This window comes from Ischnura elegans, chromosome 6, assembly GCF_921293095.1.
Source record: "Ischnura elegans chromosome 6, ioIscEleg1.1, whole genome shotgun sequence".
Taxonomy (NCBI): Eukaryota; Metazoa; Arthropoda; class Insecta; order Odonata; family Coenagrionidae; genus Ischnura; species Ischnura elegans.
The window spans coordinates 1994756-2013048 of NC_060251.1; the positions used below are offsets into that span (position 1 = coordinate 1994756).

At 38.5% G+C, this 18293-nt stretch overlaps 1 protein-coding gene across 3 annotated transcripts; it reads right to left on the bottom strand.

Moving 5' to 3' along the window:
• Positions 1-2443: 2443 nt before the first annotated feature.
• On the bottom strand, positions 2444-5240 carry LOC124160344. Of its 3 annotated transcripts, XM_046536182.1 has the most exons (7): positions 5065-5240; positions 4742-4978; positions 4256-4666; positions 3597-4121; positions 3402-3499; positions 2895-3097; positions 2444-2817 (listed from the first exon to the last, which is right to left on the bottom strand). In XM_046536182.1, the coding sequence occupies exons 3-7, from the start codon at positions 4656-4658 to the stop codon at positions 2691-2693; spliced, it is 1356 nt and encodes a 451-aa protein (XP_046392138.1). In that variant the 5' UTR covers positions 4659-4666; positions 4742-4978; positions 5065-5240; the 3' UTR covers positions 2444-2690. The 3 variants fall into 3 exon arrangements, with proteins under 3 accessions (XP_046392138.1, XP_046392140.1, XP_046392139.1); XM_046536184.1 differs by lacking the exon at positions 2895-3097; XM_046536183.1 differs by lacking the exons at positions 4742-4978; positions 5065-5240 and having other exon boundaries at positions 4256-4733.
• Between the last annotated feature and the right edge of the window lie 13053 nt (positions 5241-18293).

Sequence of the window (18293 nt, forward strand, 5' to 3'; positions counted from 1 at the left end):
AGTGTCTCATTAGATATATATCGATTCAGCGTTTTCTTAAAATATATTGAATTGCTATAACATGCAGGATTTTACATCCGCGGGCGTATTTGACTGTGAAATATAGGGTAGATGACCTAACGGGAAGATAAATCAATAGGATTGCGAATTTATATTTTCACATGTGAGTATACTTGACTATTCGTTATGATTACGGTAGCAAATATGCTAATTTGCGTATCTTTATGACTATTGATGTTAGACCGAAGAAATTTTATGAATATGTTTATTAAAGCATTGTTCATGCTGCACTTAAGAAATATATTTGCGTTCTAAGCTCCCATACGACACATATCGAATCTACGTTTTTGTAAAATATATCGATTAGGGTGGTTTCCTTCATCAAAGAAAACGAGAGGCATTGATTGCGATTCGTTACCCACCATTAGTGTATTCATAATATACAAATTATTTTGTTTTAGAAATACCGGGTTAGACGAATGGCAATGGTCCATTTTTATCCTCATTTGAAAAGGGCCAGATTGGCGCCCATGCGATGCCACTCCACGTGACGTCACAGGGACCTAGTTTCTATACGAGAAGATAGGAGTTATACGTCGTCTGAGGTTACCATTGCATGCATGAGGCGCAGAGCTCAGGGAAACATGTCTTAACAATCACTTGTTAAAACTGGCTAAGGTCGGAAAGTTTGCCTCGTTTGATAAGTTATTAATAATCCTTATTTAAGCCAAGCGCTACCAGTCAGGAGGGTACTAGGCTAGCCGCTAGCAGCCTGCGTCGTATCAGCGCTAAGCCTCGACTCAAGGTCACCTCGCAGGGCGGGAGGGGGAACCAGAAATACGTCACGCGGAGAGACTTCCCGACATTCATACTTAAGGCGTTATGGTAGTGACGGCTGGGAGCCGCTCTGGGCGACCGATGCCGATCGTTTTTTCCTCTGCCGGAGTTCACATACCACTCAATTGCGGAAAAACTAGAAGATATAGAGACTTGCTGTTTTCTTTATTGTATTTAGGAGACGTGTATTCACATATAGGGAGGAAATAAATAGTAATATGTCCTCAGGTGATCGAGAAAATCAAGTTGGACTTTGGCTAATTATAACTGGACTCCAAGCTAAAACATGAAATTTCTAAAACGAGTATTCTGTGGCTGCATCTTTCTTCCACAATCACCTTGAGACCCACAGTTCTATGTCAATTCGCTTGGCCTAAAATGGGTACACCGTGGAGTACTGCAGGCCCAAAACGGTGACGAAGGACGTGATTCGGGCCAATTCGAATTTCTTACCTCCCCTCGCCCCGCTCCGCCCTCCCAACAACGGCAACGTCGCAGAAAGTGGAATGGGGACCGCTCCCCTCAGCCCCTCATACGAAGGCCCACCTTTCCAGCTCTCCCGTGTCGCAGTCAACACAGGGAGATTGACTAGCGAGTATCAGATTAGTACTCTTAGCTGGGTTCAAAAGTTGAAGCAGGCTGATATAGCAGTAGCTCCAAAAGGATTACTCGCGACAAATTTCAACAAATAAGAGTCTCAAGAGTGCCAATACGCTTCATATAGAAAAACAAAAGAATTGACAGTTGCGAAATAGATATAATTTCATCTTTCTTTATTATGAGAAAATTAAATGAATTTTTGGCTAACCAATGATCCCTCACAAGAAGTAACTTGAAATAGTAATCTGTCATTATATTTTTTGCCCTCCTAGATAAATCAGCATTTTCCGCTTGCGATATGTACACAGCCATCGGCTCCTACTGCGTTCCTAGTTTAACTGCTTCAACTTCACTAACATGTTGAATGAAGACCTCAATCGATTCTTACCTTCTTCCCGATGCTTTTCACTCTCTGCCTACCCTTACGAGTCGCGCGTAATAGTTAAATGCTATAGTAGTCAACTTCGACGTGTAAACCCAGCTTTGAAGCCATGGAGAGGGAGAGAAAGAAATTATTTTCGGCTTCGCTGAGTAGGAGCATGGAAACTTCCAAGTGTCACGGAGTAAAATCTTGTGCCTCTGAAGTTTCACTTCGTTGGGAGAATCGGCAATAGTAAAAGCAATAGCCTCAACCCTTGAGCTCGTTTAATTGTTGCAGCTTCAAAAATAGCTTCTTCAATTCTTTTCAAAACACAAAATTAAGTCTTCCATATTAAGTTGAGGAAGTTTTTGATAAAATATTGGGATTTTTAAAGAATGAAGTACAGGGGTTTTGCAATATTGTGATGTTTGAATTGACTGCGAGTGTAGGAGAAGGAATTTTGGAGGGTTTAGTTGGACAACATTAGCTTGGGAAGAGATATTATCGGTGTAAACGATGAATAGACTTTTTAATAAACAATCAAGATATTTTATTTATTTATTTATTTTAATAAAGAGATACACATACAGCAATACTGCCAATTTAAAGTGCACTTATAACAACAAAATATAAAAATACAGTTACAAAAACATTTCTGGCAGCTATAGTGAACATATTTAAGTAATACTTTTTTACTAATTTTGGAAGTTGATATACGATTAGAAAGAGTGAAGTGAGGAAATACAGTTGAGAAGAGGAACTTTTCAAAAATATTTTCTTACATACTATAGGATAAAACATCTTAAATTGAGAAGCAGAAATCCAAATGATTAGACATATTACGACGTAAATAGCTGCGTGAAATATTTTATTAAATTACATTTTGGAGAAATTATATCTTCGCTCTCTTTTCCACTATTGCCTTGCTGATATGAGCAGCTTCTCTTATATCTTCAATGCAAAGCCTTTTGCCGTACCTAGGTAGGACTATTTCCGGCAACAAGCATTCCATGAAGAATCTATAACAGAAAATTAGAGGTAATTGTTCCACATTTCAATTCTATTGGATATTCAGTAAAAGTTTAAAAAAAATTACTTTGTGAGCTTTGGCTCCACTTCCTTCATCCACCATTCATTGTTGGGCGGAATTATTTCTAATTCGTGGCTCCAACCTTTCGTATACACAAAAAATAAACATCTGGCCCTTTTAGTCATCCTTAGTTGACTTTGCACCTGATAAAAATAATTGTGCGTCTCTTTAAGGATATATTTTCCATCTTTTAGCTGCACATAGGGAAGCTGTAATGATAATGATAAATAATTAGGGCGAATCTGTTCACTGCATATATGACATGGTTGTATTCAAAACGCTGTGTCGTGTTATGATATTTGCTCGATAAATTTGGCAGTATCAACAGCAGAAAATCAAAAATTAAGGGGCCTTCGAAATAAGTTTTAGGTAAGCAAGTAATTAAATAAAAAAATATGAGTTAAATTACAAATCTATAAATGGAAATTAGTTAAATGCATAAATGAGTCAAATTAATAAATGAAAAAACGACCAAATTTTATATATTTAGCTGCATATGCTACTATTTATGACCTTTTTTGCATTAAAAGCTTCTTCAAATGTTGGAAAGGAGGCAGCGGTGACACCAGGACACTTCACTTCTAAGACAGTATCGCTTCCAATCAGACCGTCTAATAGGGAAAATTAAATTGATAGAATGAGTTTACATTAGGTAAATTTTAATATAATAGGTTTATCTGAATGATTTACAGACAGCATTGATATTACCTGGACTAGCCGAAAGATATGGAAACTCCTCATCAACATATAAGCCGCTGGGTTCAACCTTGTATCCCATGCTTCGCAAGTGGTCTTTCGCTATCTCCTCCATGTTTTTTCCATTCACCATGTCCGGAGTGCATACGGATCCGTATAAAATGGAATGCACAAGCCTTTTACAGGAGGTGTATGGTCGCATATGGCAAACCTCCCCGTGATTGGAAGCGGACAATCTTTTCCGACGCTCTGTCATCCAAATACTTCTGTCTACTTGAAGCGTTGTAGACTTCTGCAGTTGAAATCTATCCTCTGCGGTCATTCTGCTTAATTTTTCAATGAAATCGGCTTTCATGCGTTCCAATAATTCTAGTGACTCTGGTGCATCATCATCCACCATCCCGTAATCTTTATCAGGCCCAGCTCTTTTTGCTCCTGTTTTCAATTTCTTTTTACTTTGCAGCCCTTGCGCTCTTCGTTCCCTCATTCTCTTGGTCTGCCTCATATTGTTATCTTCAAATGTTTTGGTGTATTTTCCTGAGATAAAAACGTCTTGACACTTATTTCACAAAGAATCCCCAGTCAACATTCCAAAAAAATTAAATCTACTTTTCTATGCCTTCATTCCTCTCTATTCATAAATTATTTTGATGGTTATGATAATTACTTACCAGGACTGTAACCACCCGTTGTTGCCTTGTGAATCTTTCCTTGAAAATGGCAAGAGGAATTCAGGGATACGACTGCAGAATGACACCGGGTTCCAAATGATTTACTTTTAGCATAGTTAATGCGTTTTCCGTTCAGATATTTCGCAGCTACGCTGTTCAAGGTTTCGCACATACTATTAGTAGCGCGAAAAATCAAACTTCTTGAATTATTTGCCATCTTCTCAACTAATTTCTGTATTGGAGTCCACATATTAGCAGCTATGAAGTCTGGCACTAAGTTAACCTCATCCTCTTTCCCGTCTGGCCCTTTACAAAAGTAATCGGCGCATCGATCATGCTGCCCGAACACATGGCTAGGACAATTGATGATGTCGTTACGAAGTGCCATTATTCGGTTTTGCATGGAGATACCTGTTAAAATAAATTAAGGTTAATCACACGTATTTTCTCGTCTCATATGCCATGAATAACCTCTAATTTTAATACCTTTCTGATTTTTCCAGTGTATACTAGCTCAGGAAATAGCTGTGCGAATCTTCATGACGTTTGCATCCAGTTTATGACGAAGGTGGGCTGGGTATTGCGTGTCATCCTTAATTTTGCGCATATTGTTGCAGAAGTTTCGTAGAAGGTGGCTTATGCATTCAATTTTTTTCACGGGCATTGCAATTCCGTATGGGCTGGTCTCCAGTAAGCGTCTGTGGACACTACTGTCTCCGTCACCTATTATAAACAAGATAAGTGTTTGAACTGTTTGGAATATTCTCTCGTTCCCTTTGAGCAATCGAATTCAAATACAGGGAGCGAACCTATTAATTGGTGGAATATAAGATTATGCATCGATTCACTCTTTGCGAAACCTTCTGCAATTATGTCAGCTTCCATGCTGGTCGAGCTTCCATCCCAATTTTTAGCACATTTAACCTTGTGAGCTGGGTCTATAGGTTCGCTTCGTGCCTCCCTCAAAGCGCAATAACTGCAGTACTTATTCCTCACTGCCAGAAATAACACCTTTTTTGTTCGTGCACCAACTATGGCTGCCTAAAATGAAACATTCATCTGAAAATGATATTAATACCATTACTCTTTTCTACTGATTAATTTTTTTCCAGCAGGGAATTTTTGCCTGCGCGTTATATATAAAATGTAAGTGCACTAATTTATAAGCAACATGAAAATCATCTGGCTATGTAGCCAACCTCGGAAATATTTTTCATAGTGATTAAAAATTGCACGAGGCGTAACTACTTATAATTTATTAAAAATAGGTTAGCCTATTTGAGAACCCATACTTATTAAATAATTTATAGGTACCTAATATTGACTCCTTATCTGCCCCGATAGTGAGTCATACTTCGTTTTATAACTTCGCTTGCCCCACATACCATCAGCGACGACCGTGATTACAGGTCTACCATCTTTGTCAAATGACCCCTCCTCTAAGGCAATTCTTCTTTCATCCTGCCCTGCTGTGGCCATCTCCTGCGATGCAACACTATATATTATTTCTCCCAGCTTATCTTCATATTTTGCATATGTTTTGGCGGTCATGCAATGCATGTTGAGTGCTGCACAAAGGGGGCTTAGATTTGAGTAGCCGCCGCCACCAGCAGTTGTCCCTGTTACTGCAGCATCGTTCACGTCCATCACAGTGCCAGAATCATCCTGACTGTGGATCACTGTCTCCTTCCCGCACATTTTACACTTAAACTTCCAGTGACAGAGGAGACCAGTCATCCATTCGCCTACGTATTCACAGTCCATAAATGAGCATCCTAACTGGTGTTTATCTGAAAATATCTGGGAAAACATATAGAAATGCTGGACTATCCTACGGCTCCTGTCATGAAGAGGATCCAGCCCTGATTCTTCACTCTCAATGATTGACGCTTGAGACCTGCAGAAACATTTTAAACAAAAAATGTAAACACCTCCTTCACGCAGGTATCCAACAACTATTCATGGTACTAGTAAAATCACCTTTGGTGCGATTCAAACGGATTGATAGGAGATACGTCCATCGGCATGCCCATATCATATTCGTCGACGTTGGATTGTCTCCCTAGACGAGGAGTGGAAGCTTCTCCCATTTCAAACGTCTTGCGGCGTGGGGTGCAGTTTGCCTTCGCAAGAAAGATGGTATCTTCTGCTTGAATTAACCCCTTGCCTCCTGTTTCTATTCCTCCCTCATCCTTGGATACGCTTAAAAATGTAACGATATTCAATAAATAAGAACATGTTGCCCTAACATGGCAATGACTAGTAGTATTCTTTTCACAGGAGATATAAATGCCGCATCCGGCCACCGCTATATATATTCTCAACCTACCTTGTGGATATTTCAATACAATCCGAAGCAGAAGCATCACTGTCCTTTGCCAGAACAGGACAGTTTCTTGGAATATTTCTGTCTTGTTGTACTTTACGATGATTAGCATGCCACAAGCTAGAATCAATAAATAACATTTGAAATGGTGTCAGTCTCACACTGAATACATAAAAATAGTCTTCCTTTATTCTTTGCATTTTAAATTGTTCTTTCATCCTCCTTTCGGAACACAGAATTTCTTCAATGTTCTTATTGCTTTTCTATCATTAAGATCATTTGGCCAGCAAAAAGTCAGTCTGTCAGTGAAGACCTTAGATATTTGTTAGATGAAGTGGGGTGAAAACCCGGAGGGACCCCTTCGCGGAACAAATATAGCGGTTTTTGTTTACACCAGATGATTGGGTGGGCATAGTTAATTTTACATTGATTTATTGATAATACGAAAATTTGTCATCGATAAATTTTTGTTACATGCATTGAATTGATGTGGAAAGCAACTTTGCATGCTGTAAAAACGGGCTACTTGAGCCCTGCGGGCTAACTTGAGCCCAAAACTGAAAAATGAAGTTTGGTTCTTTGCGTGCTCTCAACATCAGTATAGCACCGCAATTCAGTGATTTGCTGGTAGGTTTAGGCAGTAGGTAGACAATACATCGAGTCTAGGAGGTTAGGGAAGTCACCACCGAGAGCAGTACTGGTTATATAACTTACACTCGTGTTTTTAATTATTTCACTCTGCAAACTTTCGTCTGTATAGACATTAGGAATAACTAAAACTGGAGATAAGTGCGTATATTTCATACCAGGTGTATTGTTAAAGCAAATCGAGACCTTTTTATATCCTAATTAGCTATTAACTGTACAGTATGTTGTTAAGTACAACTAGTACACATGTTCGAAAAATTCGGGCTACTTGAGCCCAGCCTGCTAACCCACTGCTACTTTTCTTGCTCTTGAGGGTATACAGAGTTTGGGCTCAAGTTCCCCACAACAATTTAGTCACTCTTTTAATGTTTAAGGACTGTGCCACCAATTACCAGCTTCTTTAAGAAACAGGAAGGGAAGAAGGTGGTAACAGGATACAATCTTACTTCACACCTCAGTATCAATTTTATTCATTTTTGTGATGCATACTTCGTTTGTCTCCCCCTTAAGTCATCCTACCTCACTCAACTACTGGATGTAGTGTATTTTTCGCCACTCAAAATGAAGTGGAAGGGCGTTCTTGACCGATGGAAAGAATAAGGTGCTGGTAAAAGGATCGGTGCTTCCAAAGAATCAGTTCCCGACGCTGTTTCCCTTTGTTTTAGATCAAATTGGTGCAAATATATAAAGCAACCCATAGGCAGGCCTAAAGAAAGCTGGAGTAGTGCCTATAGACGAAATTCAGATTACGAGCCATTTGCCAAATCAATAAAAATCTAGAGAAAATGCAGAATTTTCTATGACTGAGAATGCATTTCTTCAATGACTGCAAGAGAAGAGAGGTGAGTTTGTTCCACCTCACCCTACTTAGAAGAAAAGAACTCCAAGTGTCATCTGGATAAAGTGTAAGAGTGCCCGACTTCTTCTCTTCCAATGCCTCTGTGGAAATCAGCACCCGTCAGGAAAAAGGTGCGAAAGTGAAGGCGCCATGAAAAAACCTAGACCAAAATCCGACAAAGGAACAAAAAGATTGAAAGACCCTTCATCAGAAGATGACGCATTCAGTTTTAGATCTGATGGCGACAGCGAAATCATCCTCTAAAATAGTATGAGGAGAATATAGGACACGTGCCTATGTAATTCTTCGTTAAAACTTTCGCGGGTACTCGTCATGTTGAATAAAAGCTTTTGGGCTAATCGCCGCGTCAATTCTTAGGTGGCCCCAACGTTTCCCGAATGATGCTGGTCGCTTTCTCGAGGGATTATGAAGAGATGGTAATTTAAATTCATATATATAGGTATCCGCCTCAGGTGGTGGGGGGAGGGGAGCGAGAGGTTGGAGGACTGGGTACTTGATTCTTTTTGCTGATTACCTCGCCTCCTCTCCTCAATACAAGTTTTTATTGACGACGGTAATCAATATCAGGGTTGTACATTCAAGAAGCGAACAGTTACTGCTGCGAAAATATTTACACCAAATTTTTGCAAAGCGATGTTGGACGACTATTTTAGCTTTACAATCCGGGTGACGCTGACAGCAAAGAACGATAAAAACGTAGATGAATGAAAGAAATGCCTCGCAAGATGGCCACAATTTCATTTGAATATAATTTTTAATGCGGAATTGAAATGGGTTTTCAGCTGGCTAAGTCCTTGCATTAATTACTTGCGAGTGAACATTCACATCCTAATAAACTCCGTGAAAAACCGTGTGTCGTGCGTCATTTGTTTTCAACACGATGCAGAGACGTAGAATCCTTCTAGCTAACAATAAGCGAGTGGAAGTGTCATGGTGCTCTGATGTCTTAGAGCTGCGGTGATCATTGAGTCTCTCCTCGACGTAGATGAGCTTGATGATCACTGATCAGCAGCATGGGGATGCGATACAGGCAACGGAAAAACCCCGCAGTGAAGATCTAAGACAAAAGTAGCTTTAGAAAAACAGCGATGGAACAGGAATTATTTGAATACAAAAATTGTCCGGAATTGTCCCACCATATGATTTACGATAGGAACAGAGTTGCAATGCAGTGAGAAGAGAGTTTCCAAAAATCAATATGGATACTACTGGAGTAAATGAAACAGGCTGGGGCAGAAGGAAGAGGAATGTAGAGGTAATGAATATTACGGCAATGTGAATAAAAGAGTAAGACAGTGAGTGCGAATCATGATAAAAAACGAAGTTTTGTGTTTGATAAAGTATTTTAGGAAATAGATAGAGTGATAGACATTTCAATAGACTTACTTACTAAAAATCTACTTGCCATCCAGATGCATGAACACGCCAGGTAGTGTCAGTAGAGGAGAAGAAGTGGAGGAAATGTTCGATAAATAGAAAGTTTATCAAAGAACAAAAGATAGGGATGTGGCCATTTTGGGATGAGTCATTGAAATAAGTGAGCAGAATTAGTTTTCGGCGGCTTCGGCGACGATGATAGATTTAGTGATTATGTGTTATTATTTGAAGATTAAGGAGAATTAAGAGCCATACTATGGTGAAGATGAGCTTTTAAGCAAAAGGTTTGACTAACAGTAAGTAGAAGTTGTAAATAAATGGAGACAGGAAATGAAAGATGTATTTACCGCATCAATGTGAACGGGCACTGGAAAAAAAACAAAGGGAGACGCTGGGTATCGGAGTGGAAGACGAGAGAAGCAACCACGGATTTAACTAGACATGATGGCTAAAATGCGATGAATAAGAAAATGTAAAAAAATAAAAGAGAGAGAGGTAAAAAGACATATAATAAACTAAACATTGAATTTTGAAGAGAAACGTATAAGACCAGGAAATAATGGTATGAGGGAATGTAAAAAAGCGAGCGATTAAAACGTAGGAAAAGATGACTAAGTATTCTATAAATTTAAAAAATAGCCGGGATGGTTACAAATCACCTGAGTATTGTTTAGCCCTAATAGATAAAAAATTAAGAAGGCATTTGTGGGTTTTGTCGGTGTGTAGCAGATAATTATATTTCAGTTGGGAAGACGAGAGATATATTAAGCGATACTGCAGGGGTAAAACAGATGACTGATGAATACAACCAAAACAAGGAAGTAAAGCTGGCTGGAGCATGTGGAAATAACTGAGATAGAAAACGAAAGAAAAGGACGGTTGATTTAGAAGAGGAGACAATGGTAAGTGGGGATGAAGGGAATGCACAAGACAGGATTATCAGGAGGTTATTCAACGAAACCTGACCTGCTAAACAGCTAACTATTAGGTTGATAAGATTGTATCAGGGCCGCCCCTAGCAGGTGCGGGGCTAGGGGCGAACCTTCATGCGGGGCCCTTACAATACAATACAGTAATAGTTGAAATTGCGTTTTCAAAACTATAGTATATTTTAATTTTTTCACGAACGCGGGCCCCAGGGCGGTCGCCCCGCTCTAAGGCCGGCCCTGGATTGTATAATGATAAATTATTGCCTATTTGAACAAATTCAGCAATTAATTAGCAGCGTTTTCCACCAAAAAATGTTACCGTCTCTAAGCTTCATTTTTGTTAAGGGGAAAATTGTGCAGGGAATGAGGATGCAGAATAATACGGTGACTTACTTCCGTATTCCGATATTCCTTTTCTTTTTCCTGCGACGCTTATCCTTTCCTTTCGCCATATCTTCAGCTCACTTTCAGACACACACAACCTCTGAAACAGCAGATATTCAACTGACAGACGCGACTGCTCTCTCTTACCGGGTCCTCACGATAGGTGGAGAAAAGCGAAGAAGCTGAGGAGTCACGGCAGTCGGACATCAAACATGGGTAGGAGGGCGGGCCAGACAGCCTCTCATGAAGGAGCCATTACACCCCACAAATCGAGAAAGGCCAAGCGAATTTCATTCGCTTCTCTTCGACCTCACCACCTCACCTTAAAACGATAGGTAACATGATACTTGCTTCGTCTCCACGCGTCGGCGAGACGGGCGGAAGCGAGGCCTTAGTCTGAGGGTATCACTCCCCATTCCACTTTCTGCGACGTTGCCGTTGTTGGGAGGGCGGAGCGGGGCGAGGGGAGGTAAGAAATTCGAATTGGCCCGAATCACGTCCTTCGTCACCGTTTTGGGCCTGCAGTACTCCACGGTGTACCCATTTTAGGCCACGCGAATTGACATAGAACTGTGGGTCTCAAGGTGATTGTGGAAGAAAGGTGCAGCCACAGAATACTCGTTTTAGAAATTTCATGTTTTAGCTTGGAGTCCAGTTATAATTAGCCAAAGTCCAACTTGATTTTCTCGATCACCTGAGGACATATTACTATTTATTTCCTCCCTATATGTGAATACACGTCTCCTAAATACAATAAAGAAAACAGCAAGTCTCTATATCTTCTAGTTTTTCCGCAATTGAGTGGTATGTGAACTCCGGCAGAGGAAAAAACGATCGGCATCGGTCGCCCAGAGCGGCTCCCAGCCGTCACTACCATAACGCCTTAAGCGTCGCGTTTTCGCGCGCTTGAAAATTTTCACTTTTCATTTGATCGCGAAAAATAGATATCGTCATTTAAAAATCTAAAAGCGTGAGTTACGTACTCCAGGAGTAATAATCTTTCGATTTAGGCAATAAAAAAATAATAGGAAACCACCCTATTGCTATTACTTACCGAATATAACATCAACGGGGACAGTTTAACATTCTTCGGTTCTTTCTCCAATTCAAGTTTCATAACCGTATTAATATATTTATTGCAATCAATGCGTTTTGTTGTTATAAACCTTCCTTAGACATAAAAAAATGACAGCATTGAGAGACATACATCGTCAGAGAAATCCGAACATTACTTCATTATTCGAGACATATTTATTCGGATAATCATTTCATTAGTCTCTGTTCGTTTATTTTTTAATAATGATGTATTTAATTTCATTAAGTCTGCTGTATTCATACGTTAAAAATCAAAAATGGAGGTGATACAATCCTAGGGTAAGGGCTAAAATAAGAAAAATCGGCTACATTTCATAAGTTCATCTATGGTACACTATATATTTTTCTACATTGCGTAAATCATTCATATCAAAACGGTTTCCCGAAGCATTGATCACCGTGGTTACTAAGAAGGTCTTAAGTATTGTTGACAGTGAATGAGCGTATTGCCCGCATATTTCACTCATTTAAACGATATTTGGGGTGTTTCTTTCGCTTTTTGAACCACTTATGGGCACATGACTCGGAAACTTGTGACACAACTATGTTCCCACCCCCCTAATTACCCGCTTGATGAATTCAAGCGCCCAATCGACTCGTTAAGCTAATATAGAATGGCAAATCGATATGCCACTGACTGACTCATCAATATTCGCAGCCCAAACGGTGATATGTGTGGGTGTGTGGCTTATTGGAAGTAAAAGTAAAAAAAAATCATCGGGAGGAAAAATCTTAGAACTTGAAAAAGTCGATTAGTTTTCGAGATATATCGACTTGAATTAACATGGGAGCCTTATGGGACTAAAACTTTTTCGCTTTTATTTTGTATTTTTAAACGACTGAGGAACATGATATTCAATGGACGTAAACTAGATTTTTTGGTCGATTTTTTGATGTGGTTGTCATTGCGACAAATTGATATTTAGTATTTTTTATTATTTTTTGAACGTTTTCTATGCTTTTCTTATGGAAAAAGTTTAGGAATTTTTTTGACCAACTTGCAATAATCATACGACATTTTCCTTGACTTATAAGGTAGAAAATTTTTTGGTTGATTTTTTGGCTATCTTGGAATTTTCATATGTCGAAACAATTCCGAGGAATAAACGATTTCGATTTTACATTGTCGTGAAGGGCGAATTTTCAAACTCGGATTTCGGCGTTGAGACATGTGCCATATGAAAATTTGGAATCTTCTAGAAAAACCGTAGAGGGTACTTCGTACCCTTACGATCTACCTTACTTTTCCCGTAACCATCTTTGTTAATTCATAATAAAATTCAGAAAAATATCCTGCACGCGAAAAATCATTGTCGCCATGTTTTTGTGGAGCATACAATCTTGGATATCTTATCAACCATTCAAGCTAGATGAATGAAATTTTCAGGGTAATACTTTTATCAATAAGGTCAACTTTTGCAATGAAGACCATTTCACTCGATCGATTCATGTGCGAGTTATATCGATACTATTCTCCTTAGTTACACTTAAATCGCTAATAACTTTGGTGTTAATCAAGTTTTGAATATGAAAATCATACACAATACAACTTCTAATGGGTTTAATCCGATAAAAGTTAAATCAAGCCGATCCGATGATTAAAGCCGATGTTATCATCGATGGAAGTGTGCATTCGATATATCCCTTTTTCTGAGTTATTTATATAGTTACGGGGATATAAATTTCAATAATTTGGTAAGAAAGAAAAGCTATATGCACACATGTAAATAATTTTGATGGGTAATGGTTCCTCATGAAAATATATCGATATGAATTTATATCGATAGGTCTCATTTTCTCCTTTGCTATTGACTGTACCTGTCCGTAATTTTCAGGGTAGTACCTGACTGGCAATATAAATGTTTCTTTATAATTGGGGCTCCATGGCAACCATAGTTTTCGTTTTATATCGACATTTAATTTCAATGTAAAGTAAATGGCGATACACTCATATCGTTTTTACGTACGATTTCATTCAGGATTTCGAAGTGGTTGCTAAGGCTGGAAGTGATTGTTGATGCCTGGTAAACCAACTCTACTACACGTAAGCGTAACCAATTCATTATTTTGGTTTAAACATTGACTTCTTTTTTTACTTTCAATTACGTTTGCATGCATTACACCATTTCAAAATGCTTAACTGTATTTATGTATTTTTTATATTTGATTGTTTTTAATAGTTTTAATTTCCCTTTGATAATATATCTCCTTTCCAAAATTACATACTACATTATGCATCATTGAAATACGAAAAATTCAATATTCAAGGCGCATCCTTACCCATTCTTTCATCAAATCATTTCAGTCGCATTATTGATTGCCTAACGTGCGGAATAATTTTAATCATAGTAACCGGTAATACTGACCATTATATACCAGGGTTGCTGTTGCTATGCCTGTTGCATACTTCTTTACCAACGCTGAAATTTGGGGTTAGGGAGACTACAACCTCACGTAATTCATCGTTTAAGAATGTTTTACATTATATGGGATTCAAGTAGTCGGGAATCAATATCTAATAAAGCTCGCGTAAGGCGTCACGACAAATGAATGCCATAACAAAAAATTGAGTTAATTCGGCGAAGATAATCTGCTGTGAATATGTAATGATTATGAACAAATCTTGCGCGACCTGTTATGAAAGCCGTGTTACGTTGATTTGCGTTGGTGGCGCCATCTATACAGTGATAATAAAAATATATTTTAGAAATTCTATTTTCGTGTGTATTGCTAATAAAAAAAACTTTCGTGCATGGTGATACTTTCGTGTCCCTATACTTCGCGTTCATATTACCATCTCCCACCTCACAAATAAGAGCAGGTTTTAGAATAGCTAATTTTATGGCTGTTTGTGAAAATAATTTACAGGCCAGGCGATAGCTATCTTTCACATTATTCCGCGCTCATATATTTATGAATAGATGAACAGTTATGATGTGTATGAACTGTCGAATTTTTATAAATAAACCTCAAGGAATATGCGAATACTGGATTTTTGAGGACAAGGCGTTTGAGCTTCTCTCGGTTTAAAGGTGGTAACATTTAATAGATCCGCGCTTTTTGGATTTCTGTCTTCGAAATTACCTTGATCGGCTGGGTATTGGTGCATTGAATTGGTCTCAGTCCGATAGTAAAAAAAAAGCTGTTATATTTTTTTAAGTATGTTGGGTTCAAATCTTCATAATCAGAAAGAGAAAAGCTACAATTCTAAGACAAGGGTCAAAATACGAAAAATCGGCGATATTTCACAAGTGCATCCGTCGTTAATTTTATATTTCTCTCCATTACGTAAATATTCTATTCAAAACGGTCTTAACGCTTATATCATCGTGGTTACTAAGACGACGTTAAGTATTGTTGAGAGCGAAAGAGCGTATCCTCCGTCAATTTCATTTATTAAAAGGATATTGTAAGTGTTTTCTTTCCCTTTCTAAGCAACTTATGGACCCAATACTCGAGAACGCGTGACATAAACATGTTCCCACCCCCCTTTCGAACCCGCTTGATGAAATCAAGCGCCTATCGACTCGTCATAACAATAAGCGGAGGGGAAGAATCTTTCTTTTGTTCTTAAAAAAAATCAAAGTAATGAAATGTTCGCCAGCGTCATGTTTCGCAAAAACCGCGATAAAAATACATTTTAATTGTTCAAAAATAACACTATCCATATAAGTCCACAAAAAATAAATAATTTTTGCTGCACATCCCTCAAAACTACACATAACGGCGGTCTTTGAATCAGAGGATATTTCAGGGGACAGTTGCGTCAAATTAACCTTTGGATTGTTCACCGTTGATGATTAACGGCCAAATAACCCGCGCGAAATAATACTAGGGCAATAGTATCTAATGTTTTGATGCTTGAAAAGGAAAATCTTCTCTTACGGCCATTGAAGACGATTTTCTGCTTCACAATTGAGACCATTGGTCCCACCTTAACTGTTCTATTGATGCTTGACATGAACGACGACAAAATAAGCCGTAGGAATATGGATAGTTGTTTTTCCTCAAACGTTGCCACAAGAGTGATTTAGGAAGCGACGAATCATTTCATTGTTATTTGGAAATAATTGCCTTAACTTCCATCTTCAATAATAGATACTAATGCATAAATATTTTAATAAAATCAACAAGACAAACAGAAGACTAAGATATTAGTATGAGGCGAAAGAGAGGAGGCTAGGACGAAAATCAATCTAGGAAAGCATAAGCTGGAAGAGGCGAAAGAGTTTTTTTTTTACCTAGGAAGCCGAATTACCGACAATGGGCGAAGCAAGAAAGAGATATAAGTATCCAAACAGGGCTTTCTACAAAAAGAAGAATCTTCTTACAGCTGAGAATAAAAGCATAGAAGTAAGGAAACAATTCATCAGATGCTACATAATATTATGGAGTATGTTTCTCTATGGAAGCGAAGCTTTGACGTTGACAGCAGCTAAGAAGTGTGGAGTGGAAGAATTGGATATCGAAGCCACTCCACACTTTCCGCTGCACTCAGCTGACGTCAAACGATTCATTCACAGCCTCCGAATTGCACCGTGTGAAGTGAAACGCGATGAGAATCGTTCAAATTTCCCTCATAATACGCCATCAGAAGGGAAACCAATTCTCTCGAAGGCCTATATTTGGAGGCACAAGCTCCATAATTCTTCCCCAATAGTTACCTAAGTTGTGGAAAATCGACCGAGAAATTACGATAGAAGTCAAATTACATTACACCATCTCTACTCTGCTGTTTTAATTATAACATTTATTTTAATAGGTGGAAATCAAATCAACTGTAAAAAATGAGAAATTCTGAGTGAGCGTGCTTCCTCATTTATTTTTTGTTGGAGAAAATTTTTTGGATGAACATGCAACTTGCAATAAGCGGCTTTCGGGTGAAAGTAACAAAAAAACATTGCTTCCAAACGATTTTAATCAAGCTGTACGCCGCCGGTATATTAGAGAGAAGTGCTACTACTAGTAATACTAGGATGAATCCGGGAGAACGCCGCGGATTTTGTAAAATAACTTAATTTGTCCTACTTTGCATTTTCAATTAAAGTAAGTAATAAATATGGTAACTTGTCTTTTTTCTGACCTATAAACAAAAACGTATACTTACACTGAAAAAACACTTTGGTCATGAGATACGTAGGTTTGGATGTCACACCTAAACCTGAGGTGAAGGAAAGGACTTGCCTATACATTTGGATGTGTCACCCAAAGGGATTGGGTGATGAGGAGTTGGATGTTCCAACTATTCATTTGGTTACTATATCGAAAGAAGGTGGACGAGTACTTTGGGTGCTGGAACCAAAGTGTTGGGTAGCTCATCAGAACAACGTTTGGATGCCGAATTAAAACTTTAGATCACCTGCTAAAGGATTGCGCCCCTACCCCTTCCTTCCTCCTCTTCAACCCCACTACACCTTAATAGGAGCTCCATTTTAAAAATTGTCGCATTATTGAAGATTTGAGGAAAATAAGCTATGCTAATACTTTTTATATATTTTTCCTTTTTCGTAATTAATAGTACACGCGTACGATTTTAATGCAACTGAAATTATGGTTGTAAAACTAGAGCAATGTTTATTTCATCATATTATACAGTTGTCCAATTTTTATAGAGAACCGAAGTTTAACCGAAGGAATTCAGTTAACAAGACATAATTTAGGAGTTTTTTAAGGGAGTTTTTTTTAGGATTCTAGTAAATACTAGTTGAAAAATAAATAAAGGCAGTTAGCTTACGTTATAACATGCTTAAGTCAAAATTTGCTGTTGCCTACAAAATTAGTAATGAACAAAATATGCTTACAAAACATTAAATATTACTACACGACACAAACACAATTGTATTCAGTTTCCTTTTAATACAGTACATACTAAAGCAGATATGACGTCGCTAAAAACGTGTTATAATTCTTTTGATATAATTTTTCATTTCCTGCGGCGTACGCCTATCCCGAATGAGAGAAATGCGGCACCGAAGTTCAGAGCGGCGTCTTTCCCTTTCTCTGCGGGTGAGACGCATCACCTAGTGTCTCTATGGCCTATATGGCCAATATGGCGTAACTATACTGAAAACATCCCGAGCAGAACTTGATGTTGCTGAAAACCTCAAAAAATCGTAATATAGCAGTAATTCAACGTTCGATACGAATTTTGTACAGGCCGAGGTAAAATATGAAGTTAAAATACCAGACTTATCTCAGTATTTTCGCTTTAACTCTTTAAAACTATTGAAATACAGACGGGACATCCTGCCTTATTCCCTGGCATTTGATGTGCCCCTGCATTTCGTATTTTTCCGCAGTCTGTGAGGAAACGTCGAAACTAAGGCGGGTGCGCTGTCTATCGACTCTCCCCGAACGACCATACCAGTATATAGCTCGTATGTATATCGCCACGGAGCCATATGTCGAGGGATAAACTAC